The sequence below is a fragment of the Pygocentrus nattereri genome, chromosome 30, assembly GCF_015220715.1.
Source record: "Pygocentrus nattereri isolate fPygNat1 chromosome 30, fPygNat1.pri, whole genome shotgun sequence".
Classification (NCBI taxonomy): Eukaryota; Metazoa; Chordata; class Actinopteri; order Characiformes; family Serrasalmidae; genus Pygocentrus; species Pygocentrus nattereri.
In genome coordinates, this window is record NC_051240.1 from 7,208,439 (window position 1) to 7,233,263 (window position 24,825).

General features: G+C 40.7%; 1 protein-coding gene across 1 annotated transcript in view; it reads right to left on the reverse strand.

The window, feature by feature from the left end:
- Positions 1–23,161, reverse strand: part of LOC108424691 (E3 ubiquitin-protein ligase SMURF2) — an 83,785-nt gene extending 60,624 nt beyond the window's left edge. Inside the window, exon 1 of the mRNA XM_037536519.1 lies at positions 22,718–23,161. Within this exon, the coding sequence (XP_037392416.1) occupies positions 22,718–22,769 (52 nt within the window). The 5' untranslated portion in view covers positions 22,770–23,161. The remainder of the gene's footprint in view (positions 1–22,717) is intronic.
- Between the last annotated feature and the right edge of the window lie 1,664 nt (positions 23,162–24,825).

Here is a 24,825-nt window from a genome sequence, read left to right on the forward strand (position 1 = left end):
CTCCATCAGGCTTGACTGGGGTTCGGACAATGTTTATGTTTATTATAAAACACTCAGTGCCTAAGAAAACCAGCTAGCTGTTTTGACTGCTAGCAATGTTGCGTTACATTAGCTCACTTATACTTTTAAGGCATCTCTGTCTTTGTTTTCTTACTGTAATTTACTAATAACACGCTGGCTTAAGTGTTTTAATAGCAGCACTATAAAATCTCTCATTTTAAAAACGATTTACTTAACTGCACAATAAACCACAGGGAAAATTATCGTTAAAGCAAGCATCTCGTTTTTTACTCAAAAAACTGCAGAATGAAAAATCTCAGGCTCCATTTGCAATACCACACCACAACACTGTTGGCAACAGAGCCACCACCTCTCTGGGGACTCAGGAATGAGATCTGCCTACAGACCCTTCTCCCTGGGGCTACTAAAATGTTAGGGATATGATGATGTACCCAGTGACTTCATGTAAAAACGATACGCTGATTTAAAAAATAATTTGGATAATTTACATCAAATTAAGATGTCGAGAGACAATACACAGAGACATAAAACTGACAGAGTTATTGAGGGAAGAAATTTGGCTTCCTGTAATGAAAATGCAGCGTTAAAGCTACACAATGTAAGACTGGGGGATGTGGAGACCCCCTTGGCGGAAACGTGTAATTGCACACAACGTACAGAAGAACATTCTGTAGCGTGGGTTGCGCTTTGGACGCCTTCCTCCCCAGCAGATGAACTTAATGATTGAAAGAGAATTCAAAGAGAACTCTGTCAAAACCTGGTGAAGGACCTGAGGATGTGAGTGAATTATTTACTATTATTATGTTGACTTTGCATTTGAGACCTAAACATCGAGCCTGTGATGCTAATACATAAAAATTGTGAAAAAGCCCCAAACTGAAGCCTCTGATTTTTTTAACAATTACTATTAAAAATAAAACACTGTACTAAAAATAAAACAATTTATTTCATCATATTTTTATATTTTGTTATGATTTTACAAAATCATAAAGCCACAAAACGCTTATGTTAGTCTTTTTGATCATATGGTTAGCATATAATGCTAAATCCGTCTGAGAAGACTCTTACAGACTGACACAAGGGATTGTGGGAATGACACAAATCAAAGCTGTGCTGGAAGAGAAAGCAATGCATTTTTTTATGCTAAGTACATAAAGCACGTATCTGTCTGATATTCAAAGAAATACACACATTTCACCCCTGCTTAGCGCATTAGCATGGAGCTCAGTTGAGCTACTCTTCTGTTGAAATTAGGCCTCCAAGATGGGTCTGAGTGGAACTGACCTAAAAAGGTCCCTTATTTTGTCCTTTATAGCTTACACGGCGTAAAATGTCACCAGGTTGACGCTGGCTAATTCTGGAAAAACAAGTCGGGCCTGCTCCGAGATAGGAGGCCTGAGAACAATAGCTTTTCAGAGGAGCACAAAAAGGAGAATCACTCTCAAATGTCACAACACGGCTAAACCTCCTATACGAAATCAAACAGTCAAGGACAACATGCTGTGATCATTATCGCTTGGGGTTTTTTGACAGCTGCTCTCTGGACGTAGCGAAACCTCAAAGGCCAGGATGTAAATAGAGACAGTTGGTTAAACAGTAGTAGCAGTAGGTTAAATCCTCACAGCAGGCTGTCAGCTGGACGATTAACACCATGGCTGAGAGTTTGTTTACAGGGAAATGTTCAACTTCCGTGAGAGCAAAGCTACACACACAGGTTTCTGTTTCACTGGCCGACACACCTGAAACTGAACTGCTCTCTTCAGTGATCCAGCACCACAGACTCTCCTGGAACGGGGGACAGCTACAAGCAGCTATCTGTGGTAGCTTCCATTGAAAAGGTAGCCACGTTAAAATTAAATTAAATAACATGCAGGCAGCTTTTTAGACACTGAGGGTGTTTAACCAGCACAGCTCAACAGCCACATTTCTGCAAAAATCTCATCTGTATTTGGTACAACAGACGTGGTATTAACGCCAGATATCACATCATTTATTTTCATTTGTGAGAATACTAATGGCTTGCTATGGTTTGCATACAATAAAATCAATAAATGAAATATGCACATATAAATCAGCAGTAAGTGAGTTTTGGTGGTCGATACTTCAATAACTCGGCAAACAAGGTACCAATCACAGGCCAATCTGCAACGTTCATCACCCCCCCACTCCCCAAATTCACAGCCTCCACTAGGACTTAGTGGCAGCACTAAGCCAGACGAGCCAAGCACACGCAAGAACAGGTCACTGCCGTGTTTCCGTCGGTAGCAGCAGCGCTGGAAATGATCCCTTCACCTTGCTAGCTGTTAGACTAACCGCCCCACCACTCCTCCCTGTTTAGACTGCAGGAGCGCCTCATTCACACTATTGTTCTCTTCCCAACAAAAAAGCTTCAGTTTCCTCACACTACACCCTCCACACACACACACACACACACACACACACACACACACACACACACACACACACACACACACACACACACACACACACACAGCATCTCTGTAATCTCAAAACCTTATAAAACCTCATTTTGTTTGCTTATTCAGTTACGTTTTTTTTGGTTTACCCAGTTTTCTCCCCAGCTTTGTTGTGGTCAGTTCCACCTGCAAGCTACACTCTTGAAAAAGATGGTTCTTCAAGGGTTCTTTAGTAAAGAAAAGGGTTCTATATAGAACGATGCATGATCAAAGCGTTCTTTGTATCATGAAATGGTTCCTCAGATTGATGGAGAATGTGCTATAGACAGTTCTATGTAATACCCAAAAGGGTTCTTCTATTGTTACAGTGTCAAGCTTGTAACAATATAAGAACCCTTTCGGGTGCTATATAGAACGGTTTTCAAACAGGTTCTATATGGAACCATCTATAGCACATTCGTGCACATTCAATCAATGTAAATAACCCTTTCATTATACAAAGAATCCTTTAACCATGCGAAGGGTTCTTCGAGTGTTCATGGTTAGAACCATTTTCTTTGCTAAAGAACCCTTGACGAACCACTCTGTTTTAAAGCGCGTAGGCTAGCGATATCTAAATATTCGGTAACTTGATAAAATATTTGAAAATGGAAAATCTCTACTGGGATGCTGGACAGCTGAATGTGCTTGGAGGAGAGCACTAACTGCCACATCTGTTATGTCAGCTAACCGATACCAGCACTGGCTAGCACTGTGATGAGGGATGTGAAAGAAGGAAGGCCGCTCAGAGAGAGCGAGGCCTACTGCGCAGTCTTGGACTCCTGGCCACTGGTAGCTGTATCATCACCGCTACTGTAGCATGCCATCCAGCTCACTAGCAGACATTTATTACAGAGAATAAGAGCAGCATGCCGGCTAGACATCTGTCCAGAAATTATTCAAACATGCTCCTACAAAACTCTTATAAAACGTTCATCAACTCCCACCGCTCACACATGAACTGACCAAAAATAGATGACGTTTAAAAAGATGCTGTTTCTGCTCTGCTCTGCAGCCACCGGTGTTCAGAGACAGATCAGGGTTGCCAGATTGGGTAGAATCATTAATATTCTATAAAATAATTACTTAAAAAGAGATTGTCATTACCATATAATGTTTAAATTCAATTTTATTTATGAAAATGCAAAGTAAATATATACAATTTACAAGCCTGCAAAAAAAGAACATTAAGCCAAATGAATTATGAAATTATTAAACTGAAACATCTATTGAATATGACAATAAAAATGAGAATATTTGAAATGAAATAAAAAAAAAAACATTCAGTAGTTCCAGCCCTGTTATGGCACATTTTATCATTTATGTTTTGATTTTTTCCAATAGATTAAACTTTAAATAAATGAAATTAAGTAAAATAAATAAAACTGAGCAGACAGTAGAGGATGTTTTAACATACTGGCAAAAAATATCAAGAAAACGGGCAAAAAAAAAGTTCTGCACACAGTACTTGAAAAAATACTTTATTACTGTCCACTTATGGAGCTGGTCTGGGCTTCAATTTCAATCCCATGCAGACGTTTAACACACACACACACACACACACACACACACACACACACGGCGCCTCTTATCTGGACTGAACTTCCTCTTTCTGCCTTTTACACAGTTTCCCTCCACAGACACGCACACACGTTCCAGACGAAAAATATTTTGCATGCCAATTATGTCATTGAGTGTGTAGTATTGGGGTTGGACACACCCCACACACACACAGACACACACACACACAGATGCACATACAGACACAAACACACACAGAGACACAGACACACACACGCACATAAAAATGCACACAGAGACAGACACACACAGACACAGGCACAGACATACACACGCACATAAAAACGCACACAGAGACACAGACGCACACAGAGACAGGCACAAACACAGACATAGGCACACACACACACACACACACACACACACACACACACACACACACACACATAAAAACGCACACAGAGACACAGATGCACACAGACACACACACGCACATAAAACTGCACACAGAGACAGACACACAGACACAGGCACAGACATACACACGCACATAAAAAAACGCACACAGAGACACAGACGCACACAGAGACAGGCACAGACACAGACACACACACACACAAAAACGCACACAGAGACACAGATGCACACAGACGCACACAGAGGCACAGACACATCTGATATTACCTTGTATGTTTACTTTCACTTCTGCTGTGCAGTTCTGAGCTGATTCAGATTATCAGTCACATCACTGAGCGAATCAGGGATCATCAGTACTTAAACAACACTGAACCACTGCGTGATTCATTATGAAGAGACATAATCAGTTTTGTTTCAAACCACTTCTTCATAGTTTTTATTAACTGTGGCACTGTTAGTTTTAACTTCCCAAATGTCGGAAAAAGAAAATATGCATACAGTGTATCATAAAAATGTCTAGAAGTATCTTGATATGTTTTTTTCCCCCCAAACCTTGCCAACATGGAGAGAAAGCACAGAGATGGAGAGAGAGTGAGAGAGAAAAGAAGAAGAAAGAGACTGAAGAGAGAACAACAGAGAGAGAAAAGAAGGAGAGAGAGACTGTGTGTGTGTGAGTGTGAGTGTGAGAGAGAGAGAGAGAGAGAGAGAGAGAGAGAGAGAGAGAGAGAGAGAGAGAGAGAGAGAGAGAGAGAGAGAGAGAGAGAGAGACACTGAGACACAGACAGACAGAGAATGAGAGTGCAGACAAATCAGCTGACTGAGAAAGAGAGAGAGAGAGAGAGAGAGAGAGAGAGAGAGAGAGAGTGCAGAAGAGTCATCTGAGTGAGATGGACAGATAGTGAGAGAGAGACAGAGAGAGAGAGAGTGCAGACGAATCAGCTGACTAAGATGGAGAAAGAGAGAGAAAATGGGAGTGTGCAGAAGAGTCAGCTGAGTGAGATGGACAGATAGTGATAGATAGAGAAAGAAAGGGAAGAGAGAGAGACAGAGAGAGACAGAGAGAGAAGAAATCCTGGAGGGGCTGATAAAGCTGGAGTTCCTCTCTTCCTGAAAACTAAAGCAGACACATTCAAATCTGCAGCACTACAACATCCAATTACACAGAGGCAGCGGCTGCCTGAAGCGCCGTCTAATCTCATTCAGAGGCTTTGGGGAACACGAGCGGTCTGATTTTTCGATCATGGCTCATACAGAGACGATGAATCATCCCCCATCTGGCCCCGGATCAGCTGCAGGAATGCAGGGAAAGGAGAACGACAAGAGAGGGAGAACAAGAACGAGGGGGGGGGGGGGGGGGGGGGGGGCGCTGGGAAATGGACGTGTCCGTTTCTGGAGTCAGTTTTAGACTGGCATACGCACCATGGCAAAGGACAAGAACAGAGGAAAAGCCCAGTTTTATCTCCAATACACTGGACAGTAGAGCAGACTAGGGCTCATTTAGCCCACATCAAAGCCCGAAGCCAGACTCACTACAGCATCTTAAAGGGGCCTTACTCTAAAAAACTTAACTTTTGCAAATAAAGTTCACAAATACTGTAAAGTTTCATATTATTCGCTCCTCAGTCCATACAGTACGTGAGTGATTGCAGAAACAACCCGTTCTGAATTCACCGTTGTTGTGATGTCACAAAAATCAACCTCAGCATACAGCAGTTTAGTACCACCTATTCAGTGAAGTAATGAGGAGTGTTTCAGTCTGGACTGCTTTTTAAACAAAGCACAATGCAGGACAGCCAATCAGGACAGAGCTCAATTGCATACATCAGTCTCAAAGGTACAATAATAAAAAAGCTTAATTCTAAGGGATAAAGAAAAGTACTGAAAATGGAAAACAGTCATGTAAAAATGAATTATTTTTGGTACATATGCACACAGGGAAAAATCATCTAATACAATAAACACGGTCTCAAACTGGGCTAAATTGTTATTCTTCCAATAATGAATAACAATAATTAATTTTATTTATATAGGACTTTTCATGCTGGTGGCAGCTTACAGTGCTTTACAGACAGGTGATAAAGCTCAACAGTAATACAAGAAATTATAAGATTTAATTTAGATTCATAAGAAAATTACACACATCAAATTAAAGATAAATACCACTAGACATACAGTTTTGATTAAACCTTAAGTGATTTTAGCATTTTTAGATGCTTATTAATAGTGAGCACTGAGCTTGACTGTCTAAGTTTCAGTGTTTAGAAGATTAACTGAACGAGGTCTCTCTGATTTAAAAAAAATCAGAAAAAAAGAATTTTCATTCACTTTTTTTTACAATTTCAACAAACAAGTGGTAAACTTGGTAAAAATGACCCAAAATATTTTCTTAATATTTTTCTTAACAGTCTCATGCTTAGTCTTACACTGTAAGAGCTGATAAGTTAAGTTAACCAAATAAAAATAGACCAAGGACATTCTTTCAATCGGCTTCATCACTTTTAGTTCTTGTTTACGAAAAGTTTTACATGGAAATAATGTAGAAAAAAAAAAACTGTCTCTCAAATCAGGCTTAAGTGTGTTTTTATGTCTGCTAATGCACTTAAGAACTAATAATCACTATTTTACCTTCATCTTCATCTTCAAAACTCATTTTTGGACAGTAAATAAAATGGATATATTTGTGTTACAGACATTGATCCTTGGTTTTTAATCACCACAGCTGTGAAGACATTTGAGCTGATGTCTCTACAATCAAGCATTTCATAATAAACCACTGTGAATGATTTCGTTTACATCTCAATGACTTAATTATGCAGAAAAATGGTGGAACCCCCTAAAATCCTCACCCCACAAACTGTCCACATCCCTAAAAGCTCCAAGGTTAAATGATCACTGCCACTGCTGAAGACGAAGGCTACTCCTGAAGGAGCCTGAGCCTGAACGTTACATTTTCCCCTCCTAAATGTTATGGTTTCAGTTCTTATTTCAAGGCCACTTCAGAACTGCCCCCCATCTCTGCCCCTGTGTTTTCACCCTCATCTCCTTTTCCCCTCAGAGAGCCTCCAAACTTGGAGCTCCATCTAACACTGCCAGACTTTACACACTCATAAACATGCAGCAGAGCCAGTGCAGAAGCAGGGCTGCAGGTGTGCAGGGTTTACATGGTGCCCAACAGCCCCTTGACACACACACACACACACACGCACACACGCAATCTAACCTCGAATTAAACAAACCCAGTCTCTGCTTCCACTCGCCATTCTCACCCACACACATGGAGCCGTAACAGAGTGTTGGACAGACTTTCATTCAAAAGTTCTGACTCAACGTTCTCAGTGATATAAAAGCTATTTTTTTGCAGACATGCGTAGAAAAAAAAAAACTAGCACACTAGTCTTCAGTTAACGAATAATTTGTATCCAAAAGCCTTGAGTTTCCCTTTAAATAATCTAGTTTTACCCTTTAAGAAAATTAGTTTTTTGTGAGGAAGCCAAACTGTATCAAACTAATTTATGACCGGACAGTTATTCTCTCTCTCACTGCCTGTCTACGTCCCTTTATCACTCACTCTGACTGCCTCTCCTTTTCTTTCCTCATCTGTCTCGTTCTCTCTAGTCTCTTTCAGACACTCTGCTTTTTCTTTCCTCGTCTCTCCTGCTATCTCTCTGTCTCTCTCTCAGTAGGGGTCAATGTGGGTTTCTCGCAGACAGAAAATCAGAGGAAGCTCAGATTACCACCACACTTTAAAACAACAAACAGGTCACACTAAAACACAAACACACACACACAGAGAGAGAGAGAGAGAGAGAGAGAGAGAGAGAGAGAGAGAGAGAGAGAGAGAGAGAGAGAGAGAGAGAGAGAGAGAGAGAGAGAGAGAGAGAGAGAGAGAGAGAGAGAGAGAGAGAGAGAGAGAGAGAGAGAGAGAGAGAGAGAGGGGGAGGGGGAGGGAGGGAGAGAGAGAGAGAGAGAGAGAGAGAGAGAGAGAGAGAGAGAGAGAGAGAGAGAGAGAGAGAGAGAGAGAGAGAGAGAGGGGGAGGGAGGGAGGGAGGGAGAGAGAGAGAGAGAGAGAGAGAGAGCGAGACACTGTGTGTGTGAGAGAGAGAGAGCGAGACACTGTGTGTGAGAGAGAGAGAGAGAGACACTGTGTGTGAGAGAGAGAGAGAGAGACACTGTGTGTGTGAGAGAGAGAGAGAGACACTGTGTGTGTGAGAGAGAGAGAGAGACACTGTGTGTGTGAGAGAGAGAGAGAGACACTGTGTGTGTGAGAGAGAGAGAGAGACACTGTGTGTGTGAGAGAGAGAGAGAGACACTGTGTGTGTGAGAGAGAGAGAGAGAGAGAGAGAGAGAGAGAGAGAGAGAGAGAGAGAGGGGGAGGGGGAGGGAGAGAGAGAGAGAGAGAGAGAGAGAGTGCGAGACACTGTGTGTGTGTGAGAGAGAGAGCGAGACACTGTGTGTGTGAGAGAGAGAGAGCGAGACACTGTGTGTGAGAGAGAGAGAGAGAGACACTGTGTGTGTGAGAGAGAGAGAGAGACACTGTGTGTGTGAGAGAGAGAGAGAGACACTGTGTGTGTGAGAGAGAGAGAGAGACACTGTGTGTGTGAGAGAGAGAGAGAGACACTGTGTGTGTGAGAGAGAGAGAGAGACACTGTGTGTGTGAGAGAGAGAGAGAGAGAGAGAGAGAGAGAGAGAGAGAGAGAGAGAGAGAGAGAGAGAGGGGGAGGGGGAGGGAGAGAGAGAGAGAGAGAGAGAGAGAGAGAGAGAGAGAGAGAGAGAGAGAGAGAGAGAGAGAGAGAGAGAGAGAGAGAGTGCGAGACACTGTGTGTGTGAGAGAGAGAGAGAGAGAGAGAGAGAGAGAGACACTGTGTGTGTGTGAGAGAGAGAGAGAGAGAGAGAGAGAGAGAGAGAGAGAGAGAGAGAGAGAGAGAGAGAGAGAGAGAGAGAGAGAGAGAGAGAGAGAGAGAGAGAGAGGGGGAGGGGGAGGGAGGGAGAGAGAGAGAGAGAGAGAGAGAGAGAGAGAGAGAGAGAGAGAGAGAGAGTGCGAGACACTGTGTGTGTGAGAGAGAGAGAGAGAGAGAGAGAGAGAGAGTGCGAGACACTGTGTGTGTGAGAGAGAGAGAGCGAGACACTGTGTGTGAGAGAGAGAGAGAGCGAGACACTGTGTGTGTGAGAGAGAGAGAGAGAGAGAGAGAGAGTGCGAGACACTGTGTGTGAGAGAGAGAGAGAGCGAGACACTGTGTGTGAGAGAGAGAGAGAGAGAGTGCGAGACACTGTGTGTGAGTGAGAGAGAGAGAGCGAGACACTGTGTGTGAGTGAGAGAGAGAGAGAGAGAGTGCGAGACACTGTGTGTGAGTGAGAGAGAGAGAGTGCGAGACACTGTGTGTGTGTGTGAGAGAGAGAGAGCGAGACACTGTGTGTGTGAGAGAGAGAGAGAGAGTGCGAGACACTGTGTGTGAGAGAGAGAGAGAGCGAGACACTGTGTGTGAGTGAGAGAGAGAGAGTGCGAGACACTGTGTGTGTGTGAGAGAGAGAGAGAGCGAGACACTGTGTGTGTGAGAGAGAGAGAGCGAGACACTGTGTGTGTGAGAGAGAGAGAGAGAGTGCGAGACACTGTGTGTGAGAGAGACAGAGATAGAGACTGTAAGAGTAAGAGTGAGTGAGTGAGTGCGAGAGACTGTAAGAGAGAGAGAGAGAGAGAGAGAGAGAGAGAGAGAGAGAGAGAGACTGTGCCTGTTCACATTCCTTCGGGTCATTGCTTTCTTTTCCCACTCTAAACAGTCCACAGCCCACCTGGAGGTGAGAGGATGGTGGGAAGGCTGTCTGTTTAAGGGCTTTAATAGGCTCCCAGTGTGTGAGAGACTGCAGGGGGCCCTCTCTCAGTGCTTAAAGGGAAACTCCACTGATTCTCACAATTTCTGCATAATTTAATGATTAATGTAAACAGTCATTCAGAGTGGTTTGGTGTGAAATGCTCTGTTTGAGACAAAATTACAGTCAGAATTGTTCACAGTGATGGTGAAAGGAACAAGACACCCACCTCTAAAAGCTCCTTCACAGAATGTTATTATATTAAATGGTTAAAAATGCACTGCCTGATATATGGGGCATTATTTTATGATAGTTATGGGACAACATTTCAGGCTAAAACATGCTTTTAAAATACATCCATGGCAAAGGGGACATACACAGGTACATGCTGTTTTACTCTGTGTACATCTTAGCGATTAAATTATACATACATTTTTTAAAAATAGGTAAAAAAGGGCAAGTATTCTGAGTGTCGATGGCATGGTAAACCTGGTAATTACAGAGTTCTGCAGGAAAACAGTGCATCATACATGTACGCCTCAGCACGGTGAACGTCTGGAAAAAGCTGAATATGAAGATCGGTGGAGTCCGGCAGCAGAACAGCAAACCCACTGAACAGAACCCTTTTAAACCACCCAAAACAAGAACACTGGGGATTTAGGGAACATATCAGTGTGAGTTTTGAAGTGTTTAGCGACACTGAAGGTTATGAAATATCTCTGCTGTCCAAAATAGCAGCTTTTCAGGAAAAATATGTTGTCACACTGAAAAAAACTTGTCTTATCATCTTAAATCTACTCAATTTAGCTACTACTTCTCATAAGATTGTTGAAAGAATATTATAAGATTATTTAACTTATTTTTAGGCTTGTTTTAAGTAATTTTATCCAGTGAAAGTGTTTTATTAAACTGGCAGATCATTTTACTTGTTTTGACATGATGCTGATAATTTTGCTCATTTTTAAGAAACAATGCTTAAAACAAGTAAAATGATCTTCCAAGAAAATAAGACACTTTCACAAGAGAAAATTACTTAAAACAAGTCAAATTATATAGAAACAAGCTAACTAATCTTAGAATATTCTTTCAGCAGCTTCATGATGAGAAATATTAGATATATTGACTAGATTAAAGATGTTTTCACTTGCTAAGATATCATTTTTTGTAGTATAGACATAAATGTGCTGCGAGTTCTTGTTTTGTGTGCTGAAAACTGATAAACAAGCGGGAGAAGAGACCAACACAATTCTTAACTTATAGATTTTCTTCATTTTAAGTAACTGTATTAGATAAAAGTGTCGTATTGTTTTATTTCATGGACAAGTCATTTTGCTCGTTGCAGGATATAATTAGTTTTAGAAATAATAGTTTCTAAAACTAGCCCTGTAAGCATGGCAGGAAAGGTGCTAAACAACCTGAACGTAACGGTCGCATTATTTAAGGAGGAACAAGAAAATTCAAAAAAGCTTCAGCTTTGCTGAATTTCTTGTCATCGGTCTCAGGTGTGCATCACGTAAATAAACATTTTCAGCTTCTTCTGGCTACTGCATTCCACAGATCTCCACAACAAGGAGCTTTTCCTGCTCATGGCTCAACTGCAAGCTGTTTGGCTTATTTTATTTAAGGGTGGGAGTTCTTATAAACAGATGCCACACTGAGCATTACGAGCTTCCCCATTCATATTTCAACCAGTGACCAGCCTTCGCCTTCATAACGTCTCCGCTGAAGCATCTCTGACTTAGCCACTCAGCTAAACGTGCTAACAATTCCATGCTTTGCACTGTTTGCTAATTATATGCATTATATGTGGCATCATATGACAGAATTCGGACCAGAGGAAGAGTTTCACCTACCAGTCCACCTAGCACCACTACATTTACATATAAAGCGCTTTTCCACTGCAGGGTACCAGCTTGACTTGACTCACCTTTTTTGGTTTTCCATTAGGTGAAAGTTGGTCCCTGGTACCCAGTACTGTTGTGCTACCAGCTTCATCAAGGTTCCAAGCAAGCGGAGCCGATAACAAAAGGTGAGATAAACACACTGCAGAGTACTGCTAAACACACACGTGAACGTTAGCTAGCAGGTTACCATAACTTCTTACGTCACCTATTTAGAGTGACCAGATTCGTCTCGTCATCTGAACGTTTTCCCTAAACTCTCATTTTATGCCTGTAGTCTTTTGTCCTGCTGCCTTCAGCCTCTTCTGAACTAAATTTCTTTTTAGTTTCATTTGGGGTCGCTACATGGAGGTGGTGCTATATCTGCAGAGGGATACGAAGTTGAGCCATATTAATGTGTGTGTGTGTGTGTGTGTGTGTGTGTGTGTGTGTGTGTGTGTGTATACATATATATACACACACACACATATATAAATAAACATAAAAATATTACTTCTGAGAGAAAGTTATTTCATATGCAGTCTTGCTTTTTAAATACTTGTTTGCAAATAAATGCAAATGTTTGTTGAAATTTCCTCAACACAGGCCACATTTAATACTTTGCCCCCCCTCATTATGTTAACTTCTGCTAATAAACAGTAATTGTGCATTAAAATGTATAATGCCTGTTCTCTGTAGAGGACTTTTAAAACTTTTGCACACGATTGCATAATCTACTGAACATTGTGCCCCGACTGTCTGTTTCTCAGTCGGTACGCTGTGAAGTGCTGACTTTGATAATTCTGCTTTGACTTTTGAAACTGGTTTATGATGTGTGAAAACCTGTAACAAATAAAAAACAGAAATGACATAACTGTCTCTGTGTTGTGCAAGACACGTCCCCCCCCACACAAACCAAACTGACTAGGCTCTGAGCGGAGAAGAGGGCCTGCACGTAGACGTGATTTTGCAGACACCGAGCAAAAGGTCATCCACTCAGCAGCGGGGTAAACATACGTGCAAATTCTTCTCAGTCTCCGTTCTGGTTTCTAAGAAGCAGCTGTGTGTGTATGTGGCGTTTGGCTGGTTAGCAGCGGAAGTGGTGAGACAGGAAGTGCGATATGCGCTCAGTCGTCTGCGTCTGCAAGGAGACGGCGGGCAGCCGCGCGGCCGTCTGTCTCTCCGTCTGGGACGGATCCGGAGCCGAGCATGCACAGTCATGAGAGGGACAAAGGTCGTCGGGGGTCAAACGCAAGCCAGGCTTTGAGAGCTTCATCACGGCCGAAACGAACAAAGCCTGATTAGCCGTCAACAATGTAATTTATGGAAACGCGTCGACATGTCGTTTACCTTGCTTCTTCAATTCCAAAGCTTACTACATCCTAAAGGCCCAAATCACGGCTCCCAACCTTTACAGTGTTGTTAGTGGGATTCTTAAAATTTTACTCATCATTTTGTTTATTTTACTTACTGTTTTGTGGGCTAGTTGCATCCTATTTGCAGAATAGTGATGCTCTTCATGCTGACTACTGTAGGTTCTAGATGCATTTTAATGCAGCTTATAAAATACCTCACATAAATGTTAAGACAGTAACAGTAAAAGAATATATGAATAACTATTGACAAAAAATGTTGGAATAATAAGGTTCTATCTAAGGAGACGATATGTTCTTCATATCTCGACACTCAATATAACTGCAATATAACTGTACATTAGAATGGAGGTTCTCAGCAATAGTTCTGGAGGAGCCTCGACCATTTTCCTCACTTCTGCTCTTATCAACTCTCATCAGCGTATTAATGAGCCAATGAGTGCAGTATACTGTACAGTACAGGTGGACTCCAGGACTAAGATTGCAAAACTGCATTAGAGGCTTCCAGCTATATTAGAGCCCTACATGAATATTCACTTACACTAAAACACCCCAACACTAACAATCTAATAATAGTATTACAGTTAGAGCCACACTAGAGTATTTAAATTACAGACCTATTACAGACATGATCTATTTCAAGCACTCAGCCAGGCATAGAAACCAGACTGCATTCTGATTGTACACAACCATGAACTGTAACATCTGTGAAGGGTTTCAGCCATCCACGTCAATTAACTGTATTAGTACTAAACCAAGCAAAATGAACTCGTGGTTCGATCTTGAAGACCTTCTGGAGAGCATCCAAAAGGCGTGATCAGTCTAAAATAGCTTTGAAAAGGAACTAATTGGCCAGACTAGTGTTCGAAGACAACATATGAATTGACCAAATGGCAAAACACAACAAAACAGCTAAATTTAAAAAGTAAATTTTAACCAACTCCTCAAAGCCTCATTTGGCTGCATGTGTTTAAATAAATATGGAAATATCACAAACACTGTAATATGAAAACAACATTTACACAATCCAAAATCACCAGCAGATATAACACGCAGAGAGGCCGATATGCACAATGAAGAGAAGCGTGAGGTCTTAGGTGAGAACATTAGCTAAACTATTGAGTGCCACTGTGAGATAAGGAGATGCAAACCTGGAGGAATTTTTACAATCTGATAAAACCAAAAAGCTTACGGTTTAGATTTGCAATAAAAAGAGCTGCACTGGGTGCTTAGCTTGCAGGTATGAAAGTCACTCATTAATGCCACACGTGAACAAGTGGAGTGATGTAAAAGGTTAAAACGTGCCCACATATGAAGGGGTGAAATCAGGCCTCATGTTAGAGTTCGTGTCAGCACTTTACACAAGCTAGCTAGATGGAAAACAGGGAGTAGACTCAGGGTGTTACAGTACATTTACATTTATGGCATGTGCTCTTATCTACAGCGGTGACTTAAAGACTTTTCAGAGATGTGTGAATTTAGTGTTAGGGGTCTGAACTAAGCATTCTTTGTTTGTTTTGTTTTTTGTTTCCTGAACAGGGCATCGAACCCCAGTCTGCAGTGTGCAGGGCAGTGGTATCACCACAAAACCTTTTTGTTTTCATAATGTATTCATAAATTAGACCACAAAACAAACCATACTGAGTTCACGGCCACCTCTGGAGGTGATCCGACTTCAGTTTGTTTATGAATCCGTTTCGAGGGTCTGAGATCATTTGAGATATTCACAGAAAACCATGACTCATCGATCTGAAGGCACCTGAAACGTTGAAACAGCTAAGTGTGGAATCGCCCACAGAGACTGAAAAAAGGAAAAGTGGAGTCATCATGCTGGTATTTCCTTATCTATTTATTTATTTGATCAATTCTATCACAGGTGCCATTTAACTCTGTACACTCCTAACACTTAGCACATTTCCAGTACTTTCTAATAGTCAAGACATGCACTATAAACAACACTTTTTGCTCACAAGTTCTCATGTTATTTACAGCATAAAACTGCAAAGATCTGCCAAAATAAAAATCAATAAATCGGGAGATTGCTGATTTCAAGCCCAGTAAAAAAAAATCTACCAATCCCTAGCAAACAAGCAAAATGGGGCTAACATCTATGTTATTGACATGAGGATTTAAGGACATGATTATTTAATTACAATGTATGTTTTAAATGAATTTTATATTTGTAATGTATTTGTTTACATTTAAAGTGTCAGCTAATATCACAACATCATTGAAAATGAAGAATACAAGAGAAATGTTTTCTACTTTCTTCTTTTTGTGATATTAAGGAAACACAGATGATGAAATGAATATGAATATGTCATTTGTGGAATATTTGAAATGGGTGACAGGGTTCAAGTAACAGGTCATTTAGAGGGTCTCGGGAACCCTGTAATTGACAGCTAATGAAGATGCGTGTTTAAGGAATGAGATGTTGAATGGATTCACACATTAATGCAAAAAAAAAAAAGATTTTTGAAGCGATTTAAGGATTGTGATTCAATGTAAAGTGCAGTTATAGTGAGCTTTTACTCTACAGACATATTTGTAAATGCAACATCAGTGGGAAAGAAACAGCACCCCAATCATTAAACTGAATATAAACACACTAATATTTACAAATGGGCAAATGTGTTTAGGCCCTCAGGCGTAAAAGCAGCTAGTGGAAATATAGATTCTGTTCTTCAGCGTTACAGTCTTTCCTTTCCCCAGAAGCACATGTGCCTACACAGTGAACACGAGAGACTCTGGAATTGCTGCGAGTAATTTCTGAGAACGCAGGATGAGCATCACTGACATGCCTATGAGCAGACAGCCTGAATTCCACTTCCTGCTAAACATACAGAGGCAGCCAAAAGACCCGGAGGGCAAAGACACAGCGGGAAAGAGAAACCAGGGGCGGGTGTGGTAATTCAATTACATCGATATCCAAACTCACATTACTTCACCGAGTAGTGGAATAAGAAGTGTAATTTGAAGAGAAAATAATAAAATATATTTTGTATAATCTTGTCATTCACAAGCTGAACTATGCAAGATATTTTGTCATTAAATATGAAAAAAGTAACATTATTAAGACAGGAGAAAAAAAAAATAAAAAACAGCTGCTACGAGTCAGACTGTAAATCCTGACATAACAATTTCAAACTCTGAGGTGTCGAGTTGGAGTACATCACACATCTTAATGCATCAACGTCACACAGGCTGAAAAACAAGGTCAGGCTTGATGATTAGGTCTCAAATGCAAAATCAATGTCATAGTATAAAGTTAAAAGAGGTCATATTAATGACTCAGGAGAAAAACAGAAATAGCTGAAATATGATATCTATGCACTGCTGTGAGTCACACTGAAATAACAATTTTACTGTCAGGGGTGTCAAAGACCACATCATACCTCTTTACATATTAATGTCACACACGGGCAGATAAGAAGGTCTGGCTCAATGCTGAGGTCTCAAATGCAAAATCAGCATTATAATGATGAGGATACGGTGACAACAGTGGATAATTCACTCATGTCCTCGGAAGACGAGTCCTTCACCAAGTTCTCTTTGAGTTCTCTTTCAATCGTCAGATTCATCTGCTTGAGGAAGGAATCTGAAGTAGAACCCACATTACAAAATCTGCATTATGCATGCAGTTACACATTTCCACCAGAGAGGTCTCCAAATCCCTCAATCTTACATAGTGCTGCTTTAAATAGCTTTCTGACAGTGAAAAATGAGATACAAAGAAATCGTGTACATGCAATACTGTGCAGCTCAAACGATCAATCTGCAGGTCAACCACATACATCAAAACTGAGACATATCACTAAATCAACTGAATGATCAAGTATCATGTATCTTAAGTATCTTAAAATACATATACATAATAAACGAACGTTTAACCTTCGTATGTTGATAACAATATAATACATTTTCTTTTATTGGGATAATTACAAATATGGACATTCAAAGAGTAAAAAATGGTCAAAAGGCCCATCTTTAGTGGAAACCATCTTTGGACTGCTTGTTACTGCAAATGCATGAAGCTGGTAAGCTAATGACAAACTACTTTTACAGCCAATGTCAAAGTCTGTACACCAGATGGCGCTATAGTTTAGCTATCGAGAAAAGAACTGGACATGACCACATCCTTTGACAATGCAAGGCCAATATTGAGGCTATTTAAAGCTCAACACTTGATGGTCAGGTTTTAGGTGTTTTTAGAGTATGACCAAAGGACACCTGATCGACTGCCCCTTTTTTCTTTCATTAAAATGTTTAATATCTTACTTTTATCTGCATATAGACAAGGTAAATCACTGGCCAATAAGAGTGGAGAGGTTGATTATGCTTTTATTTTACAGTAGTCTGTTATTTATTTGTTTATTTAAAGTATTAAGATATCCATTTACTAAAGAGTAAATTCAGCTACTTTAGGTGCACCAGTTGTTGAAATAGGTGTTCCACAGCAAAGACACACCTCCATAAAGAAGCACTGACCAACACAATGGGACCCTAGGTGTTCAGCCATGTCCACATGCTGCATTTTCTAGAGTGATAGAACTCCATCCAACACCTGGGATCCAAAACAAATCATCAAACCTAAATAATGCTCTTGTGGCTGAATGCAATCAAATCCTCACAGCAATGCTCCAACATCGAGTGTAAAGCCTTTACAGAAGAGTAGATGCTGTTACTGCAGCAAAGGGGGACAAGCTGCCTGTTAATAGATTTGGTTTCAGAAGGATAGGCATCTACAAACTTGAGCATAGTGTAAATCTTAGGGACGGACCCCAGACCCCTTTTTGGGGTTGGAGAAACCTCCCTCAATTTTGGCCGGGGCACTCAGGGCATCGAGCCGTCTACAACACACATCTCCTATTGATACCCAGCTCACACGGCATAGAGAGGCTTTTCAGAGGGAGTTGGGAAAGAAGGCTATTGATCACTCAGAAAGCAGGACGTGCCATAGCAAAGCTTAGAGATCTCACGATGGAGAAAATCCACCATTCTGATTCAAGTTTGAGCTTTTGGTGGGGGGAAATGGTATTTTCTTGATCGTCTATCTATCGTCTAACTCTATTTCACAGCAAACGGATTCAGACTGTGAGTGAGGGACAACAACATGCATTTATAGTTCATTTATTAGCACTGGTGCCAAAGCTGGAAACCAGAAATAAAACAAACTCTGTCTCTGCGCTGTTTTTACAGTATTTCTCAAGACTGATCCATAAACTACACATGTGGCGTAAACATCTGATAAGCATGCACAGCAGCGAATGCACAATAACGAATCAAAAGCCTCAAACAGCTGCACAAACCTCCATTAAAGGAATACTCAACCGTTTGTTCAATCTAATCTCAATCTGCTGCATTTGTAGCACAGTGAAATACCACAGACGGTAATTTCGACATTTCACTTAACATACAAAAAATCCCCTAGACTCAAAAGACATTTTAATAGAAAGCTTTTTCTGTTATGAGTATATTTCAAATCAATCGTTCTTTTTATCTAAATACAGGAAAGCACATCAAAGTTATTGTCCATAATAATTCATAATAATGTAATGCTACAGCTTAAAACAACAGAGAGTGCAGGAAGAAGGTCTAAGGATGCACCGATATGAGGGTCAATGCTGATAGCTGATACATAAATAGTTGTAAAATGTAGACATTAGGATTAGATCTAAGCGGATAAGCAAAAATGATAGACAAATATTAGGTTTATTTCTGAGGAGTTACAAATGCAGTAAAAAGCAGATATTTTAGCATTTTAGGCTGATGTCGCAAATGTATTGTGCTTTTCCAGGGTACAATTAAAACATCATCAAATATCAGTTTAAAATACTGGACAAATCTTCACATCCGTCAAACAGCGAGACATATCTTATAAGCACTTACTTGCTGATACCAATATAACTCTGATATCACCGTGCATCCCTAGTTTGTATATATATATATATATATATATATATATATATATATATATATATATATATATATATATATATGGTTGATTAAAGACGCCTTTGTATATTGTAGCCTTCAGCAAGAAGGCCAATATTGCAATAGTGATGAACACATGATGTATTACGCAGCTCTGGATCACACTGGAAAAGAACTTGCGTCGTGTGACATTTCCTGGAAGGTAGTTCATGAAGTCAGAGTCAAAAAACACGGCTGTCCTTTAAAAGACATAAACCTTCATGGTGGTCCTGACACCAGACCATGGCGGACCACAACAATTCCAGAACATAGTTTTTGGACCTAACATAAAGAAACTGAAAAGAGATCAGGCAAAAACAGTTTATACATAATTCACGTTCTACCCACTGAATCTTTTCGAAACCATTTATCTTTTAGCTGGAAAAAAAGCCCAGAATAACGCTGGGAAACCAAATCAGACATTTTCGCCACTTTTGCTGCTGCAAAGTTTTTTAAACTGCAAAAAAAGCCGGTCCAGGAGAAATAAATGCAAATGCCTAACCAAGCATGAATAAATCATTTTTATCTGTCTGACTAATTCACATACTACAGTTCTTAATGCATACTGGTTACCCGAGCCCTCTAACAAAACACCAAGAGTGATGCTCCATTGTCAAGGCTTTTCCTTTCTTAAAATACAGCATGTGACCCTGTTCAACAGCTCATTTGGTGTCTATTGTGAAGATGGGCTTGTATTCACCTGACATGATTAGCAAATTCATGCTGTGTAATCTGTCTGCTGTAGCCTCACCCTGGAGAGATGTGGGCTGCTCCCTCAACATCAGTCAAAACAAAACAGGCAGACCCCTTCACTCCCAGGACAAAGGATGTTGCGTCTACTGAGATTTCCAATCAAATCATCATAAAAGAAACTCCCACAAGACAGGCTGGTGGGCTGCTCTGCTTAGTCAGAGTGGGAGAGCAAGTAAGCACAGCCCAGTTTCCCTGAAGGGTCCCACAATGACTGAAACCGTTATTTGACTGATTTGATGAAGTATCAATTTTCTTCACCATATAACGACGGAAACTACTCTTTTCAGCAGCATGCGAAAAAACATGCAACTGGAACCAGCACCAATAATAATAACCATAATCAGCTAGAGCCAGCACCATGTTAGCATTTGCATTTTAAAGCAAGTTTTCATTTCTTATTTGACATTAAATTTAATTTAGGATCATAGACTGATACACAGATATGAGAGGGACAGATATACAGATGGATGACTAGAAACCCAAGCTAGCTATCTTGGGTAACTTAATAAACAGATGAAAACATTTTGGAAATTTTGACAAACTAAACCAACAGTAGCAGCTACATTAACTATAAATACTTCATCTAAAAAAACATCTCCTACAGAAACTACAACAACTACAGCAAGATTAACAACTTTAGCTACTACACTGTAAAGAAAAACAAGCTATTTCACAAACAAAACACTGCTGGGAAGCTTTTTGGGCACAATATTCTTCAGTCTGCTCCCCAAATAAACTGATCTTAACTAGACGTATCTGAGTAATTAAAGATTACACAAGAAGTAGTAAGTATCACTTGCTTTGTATTAGGAATTTTAACAAATAAGTAAAGTTTAATAAAACCAAATAAAGTAAAAAAGTGTTACATTTTGCAGTGCACATCTACAGTGATCAGCATCTAAAGCAACTAACAGCAACAGCCTCAACTTCAACATAAGCAGCTACAGCGATTAAAACAACTAGCTATTAGGCCAACATCTGTAGCAGTAGCAGCAGCTGTAACTACAGTAACTATAGCAACTGTAGGAACAATAACTGTAGTTTCTATGAGGTCAGTAATTGTAATACCTATGAATCTAGCAATTACAGCATTAGAGCACTGCAATTGTCTAAACTCCATAACGACCATGGCAGCCAACTACAGCAACTACAACTATAGCAACCACAGCAGCTGTAGCTAGTATTTCCACAACTACTACTATAACAAACAACAAATCACTATAGCAACTACAGAAACTACAACTGTTAGCAACTCCACAACTATTACTATAACAAATCACTATAGCAACTACAGAAACTACAACAGTTAGCAACTTCACAACTATTACTATAACAAATCACTATAGCAACTACAACAGTTAGCAACTCCACAACTATTACTATAACAAATCACTATAGCAACTACAACTGTTAGCAACTCCACAACTATTACTATAACAAATCACTATAGCAACTACAGAAACTACAACAGTTAGCAACTCCACAACTATTACTATAACAAATCACTATAGCAACTACAACTGTTAGCAACTCCACAACTATTACTATAACAAATCACTATAGCAACTACAGAAACTACAACAGTTAGCAACTCCACAACTATTACTATAACAAATCACTATAGCAACTACAGAAACTACAACAGTTAGCAACTCCACAACTATTACTATAACAAATCACTATAGCAACTACAACTGTTAGCAACTCCACAACTATTACTATAACAAATCACTATAGCAACTACAGAAACTACAACAGTTAGCAACTCCACAACTATTACTATAACAAATCACTACAGCAACCAGAGCAACTACAGGGACTGCAACATCTTTTAGCAACTCTACAACTATTACCATTGCAAATAACTACTGCAATAGTAACTACAGTAACCATTACTATAACAAACAATTATAGCAACTACAGGAACTACAACAACTGCTAGCAATTCCACAACTATGAGTATAGCAACTAATTACAGCAAGAGTAACTACGGCAACTATAACCAGCAGCTAACTACAACGAACCGTTACAGCTACTATAGCAACTACAGGAACTACAACAACGGTGAGCAACTCCAAAGCTAATCTTATTAGTATAACAAATTACTACAACAACTAACTCACAGCAACTAACGGAACTACAACAACTGTCAGCAACCTCACAACTATTATTATAGCAACTAACAACAGCGATGGTAACTAGAAACGGTAGCGTTAGCTAACTATAGCAACTAACGGCGTCAGTAATTGTAATAACTATAGCCAGCAACTACAGCCCTACAACAACTGCGGAAACTCCACAACTATCATCACCATGACGACCAACTATAGCAACTATCGTAGCTGTTACTATAACAAATAACAACTCCTGGAACTACAGCAACTGTTAGCAAGCCCGCGACCAACAGTTACTACTATAGCAACTAACCAACGTTACAGCAACAGTAACTATAGCAACTGCAGTAGCTAGAAGTACAGCAAACGACCGTAGTCGGTACAAAAAGCGTTCCAGTTCGTACCTGTCAGGCGCAGTTTCACTGGCTCGTTTCTCCTGGCTCCTTGATTAGACATTCCCCTTTCTCTTCCAGCTTGCCGTCCGCCTCTTTATCTTCTGAGCTGTCTAGAGAGACGGAGCTGTAGCCGTGTCCTTCAGAAAGCGGACTCCTGCTCCTCAGGCTGTTCTTTAACGTTAGAAAGTGAACGAAGAAGAACACACGGCATGCTGCTGCTGCTGCCCCGGATGTGCACAGCCCAGCTCCCGCATTGACGCCAGCGTTACTAAGCAAATAAACGCGAAAATGAGCAACTACTTTCAGCTAGTTTGCATTGTAATACGGCTCCAGTCTTGCTCTAAAGAAAACCTCTCGGCTCTGTGAGGCTTAAAAGCAGCCGTTTAGTCGTGCTCCGCGGCAGAGAGGCTGTGAGAGTGACCCATGCTGCTGCGGGACAGCCAGCTTTATTTTGCTCGGAGTTTAATTTCCACTTTCTGCCTCTAACCGCGTCTACAGCGACCTCGCACGGCTGAAGTGCCGCACTACACTGCAGTTCCTCAAGGGCAGGTCTGCTGAGCGGAGTTCACCTCAATCCCTGTCTGTAGTCTGAGGTAAATGAAATAAGGAATGAACGCGTAGCAGAAAAGCAAACATAAAGAAATAAACAGGGTAGTTTATTTTTATATTATGTACACAGATCAGGCGTAACATTATGAGCACCTCCTTGTTTCTACGCTCATTGTCCATTTTATCAGCTCCACTTACTCTATAGGGTCACTTTGTAGTTCTACACTTACAGACTGTAGTCCATCTGTTTCTCTGATACTTTGTTAACCCCTTTTACCCCGTTCTTCAGTGGTCAGGACCCCATGGACCCTCACAGAGCAGGTATTATTTGGGTGGTGGATCATTCTCTGCACTGCAGCAATACTGACGTGGTTGGGGAGAGTTAGTGTGTGTTGTGCTGGTACAAGTGGATCAGACGCAGCAGCGCTGCTGGAGTTTTTAAACAGTGTCCACCTACTGTCCTCTCTATTAGACACTCCTACCTTGTCAGTCCACCTCGTAGATGTAAAGTCAGAGATGACAGCTCATCTGCTGCTGCAGTTTGTGTTGGTCATCTCCTAGTGGTCACAGGATGCTGCCTTAAGGACACTGTTGGCTGGATATTTTTGGTTGGTGGACTATTCTCAGTCCAGCAGCAACACTGAGGTGTTTGAAGACTTTTGCTCTGCTGTGTCTGATCCACTCAGACCAGTGCAACACACATTAACACACCACATGCATGTCAGTGTTACTGCAGTGCTGAGAATGATCCACCACCCAAATAGTACCTGCTCTGTGAGGGTATGTGGGGGTCCTGACCACTGAAGAACAGGGTAACAGAGTACCAGAGAAACAGATGGACTACAGTCTGTAACTGTAGAACTACAAAGTGCAGCTATACAGTAAGTGGAGCTGATAAAGTGGACAATGAGCGTAGGAACAAGGAGGCGGTCATAATGTTACACCTGATCAGTGTATATGGTGATGCTATAATGAAGTCCAACTGTTTTTGGCACATAACGACATTAGGGAAGATGATACCCTAACCCAACGTGAGTACTTAAGCTCATCAGTGCTCTTGTGGCTGAATTCAATCAAATCCTCACTGTAAATGTTCCAACATTTAGTGTAAAACCTTCCATATAGAGTAGAGGCTACAAAAGGGGGACGTATTCATTATCAATACTCTTCATGTTTCGTGGGCAGGTGTCTGCAAAACATTAAAGGGCCTATTTCCTACATTTTTCTTGTATTCTATTGAGGTCCGTTGAGGTTTGGGGCTTCTTGTGCCAAAAACAATGATACTCTATTTTTACAGGACTACTTTCAACCTCTCTCGACCCTTTAGAATCAAACAGGTTGTTTTTGCTACTGTGACTCTAAGACGAATTTATTTAAACAGCCTCAGTTCTAATGGGCTGGTCTGTATTGTCTTGTTTAAAAAGGCAGTCCAGACTGAAACACGGAAACACATTTTCAGTGTGAATGAGTGGCGCTAAACTGCTGTAGGCTGAGTAGGAGGACATACTGTATGTAAAAGCACTGTTTTATGTGACATCACAAAAATAAGGGATACAAAATAGACTGAG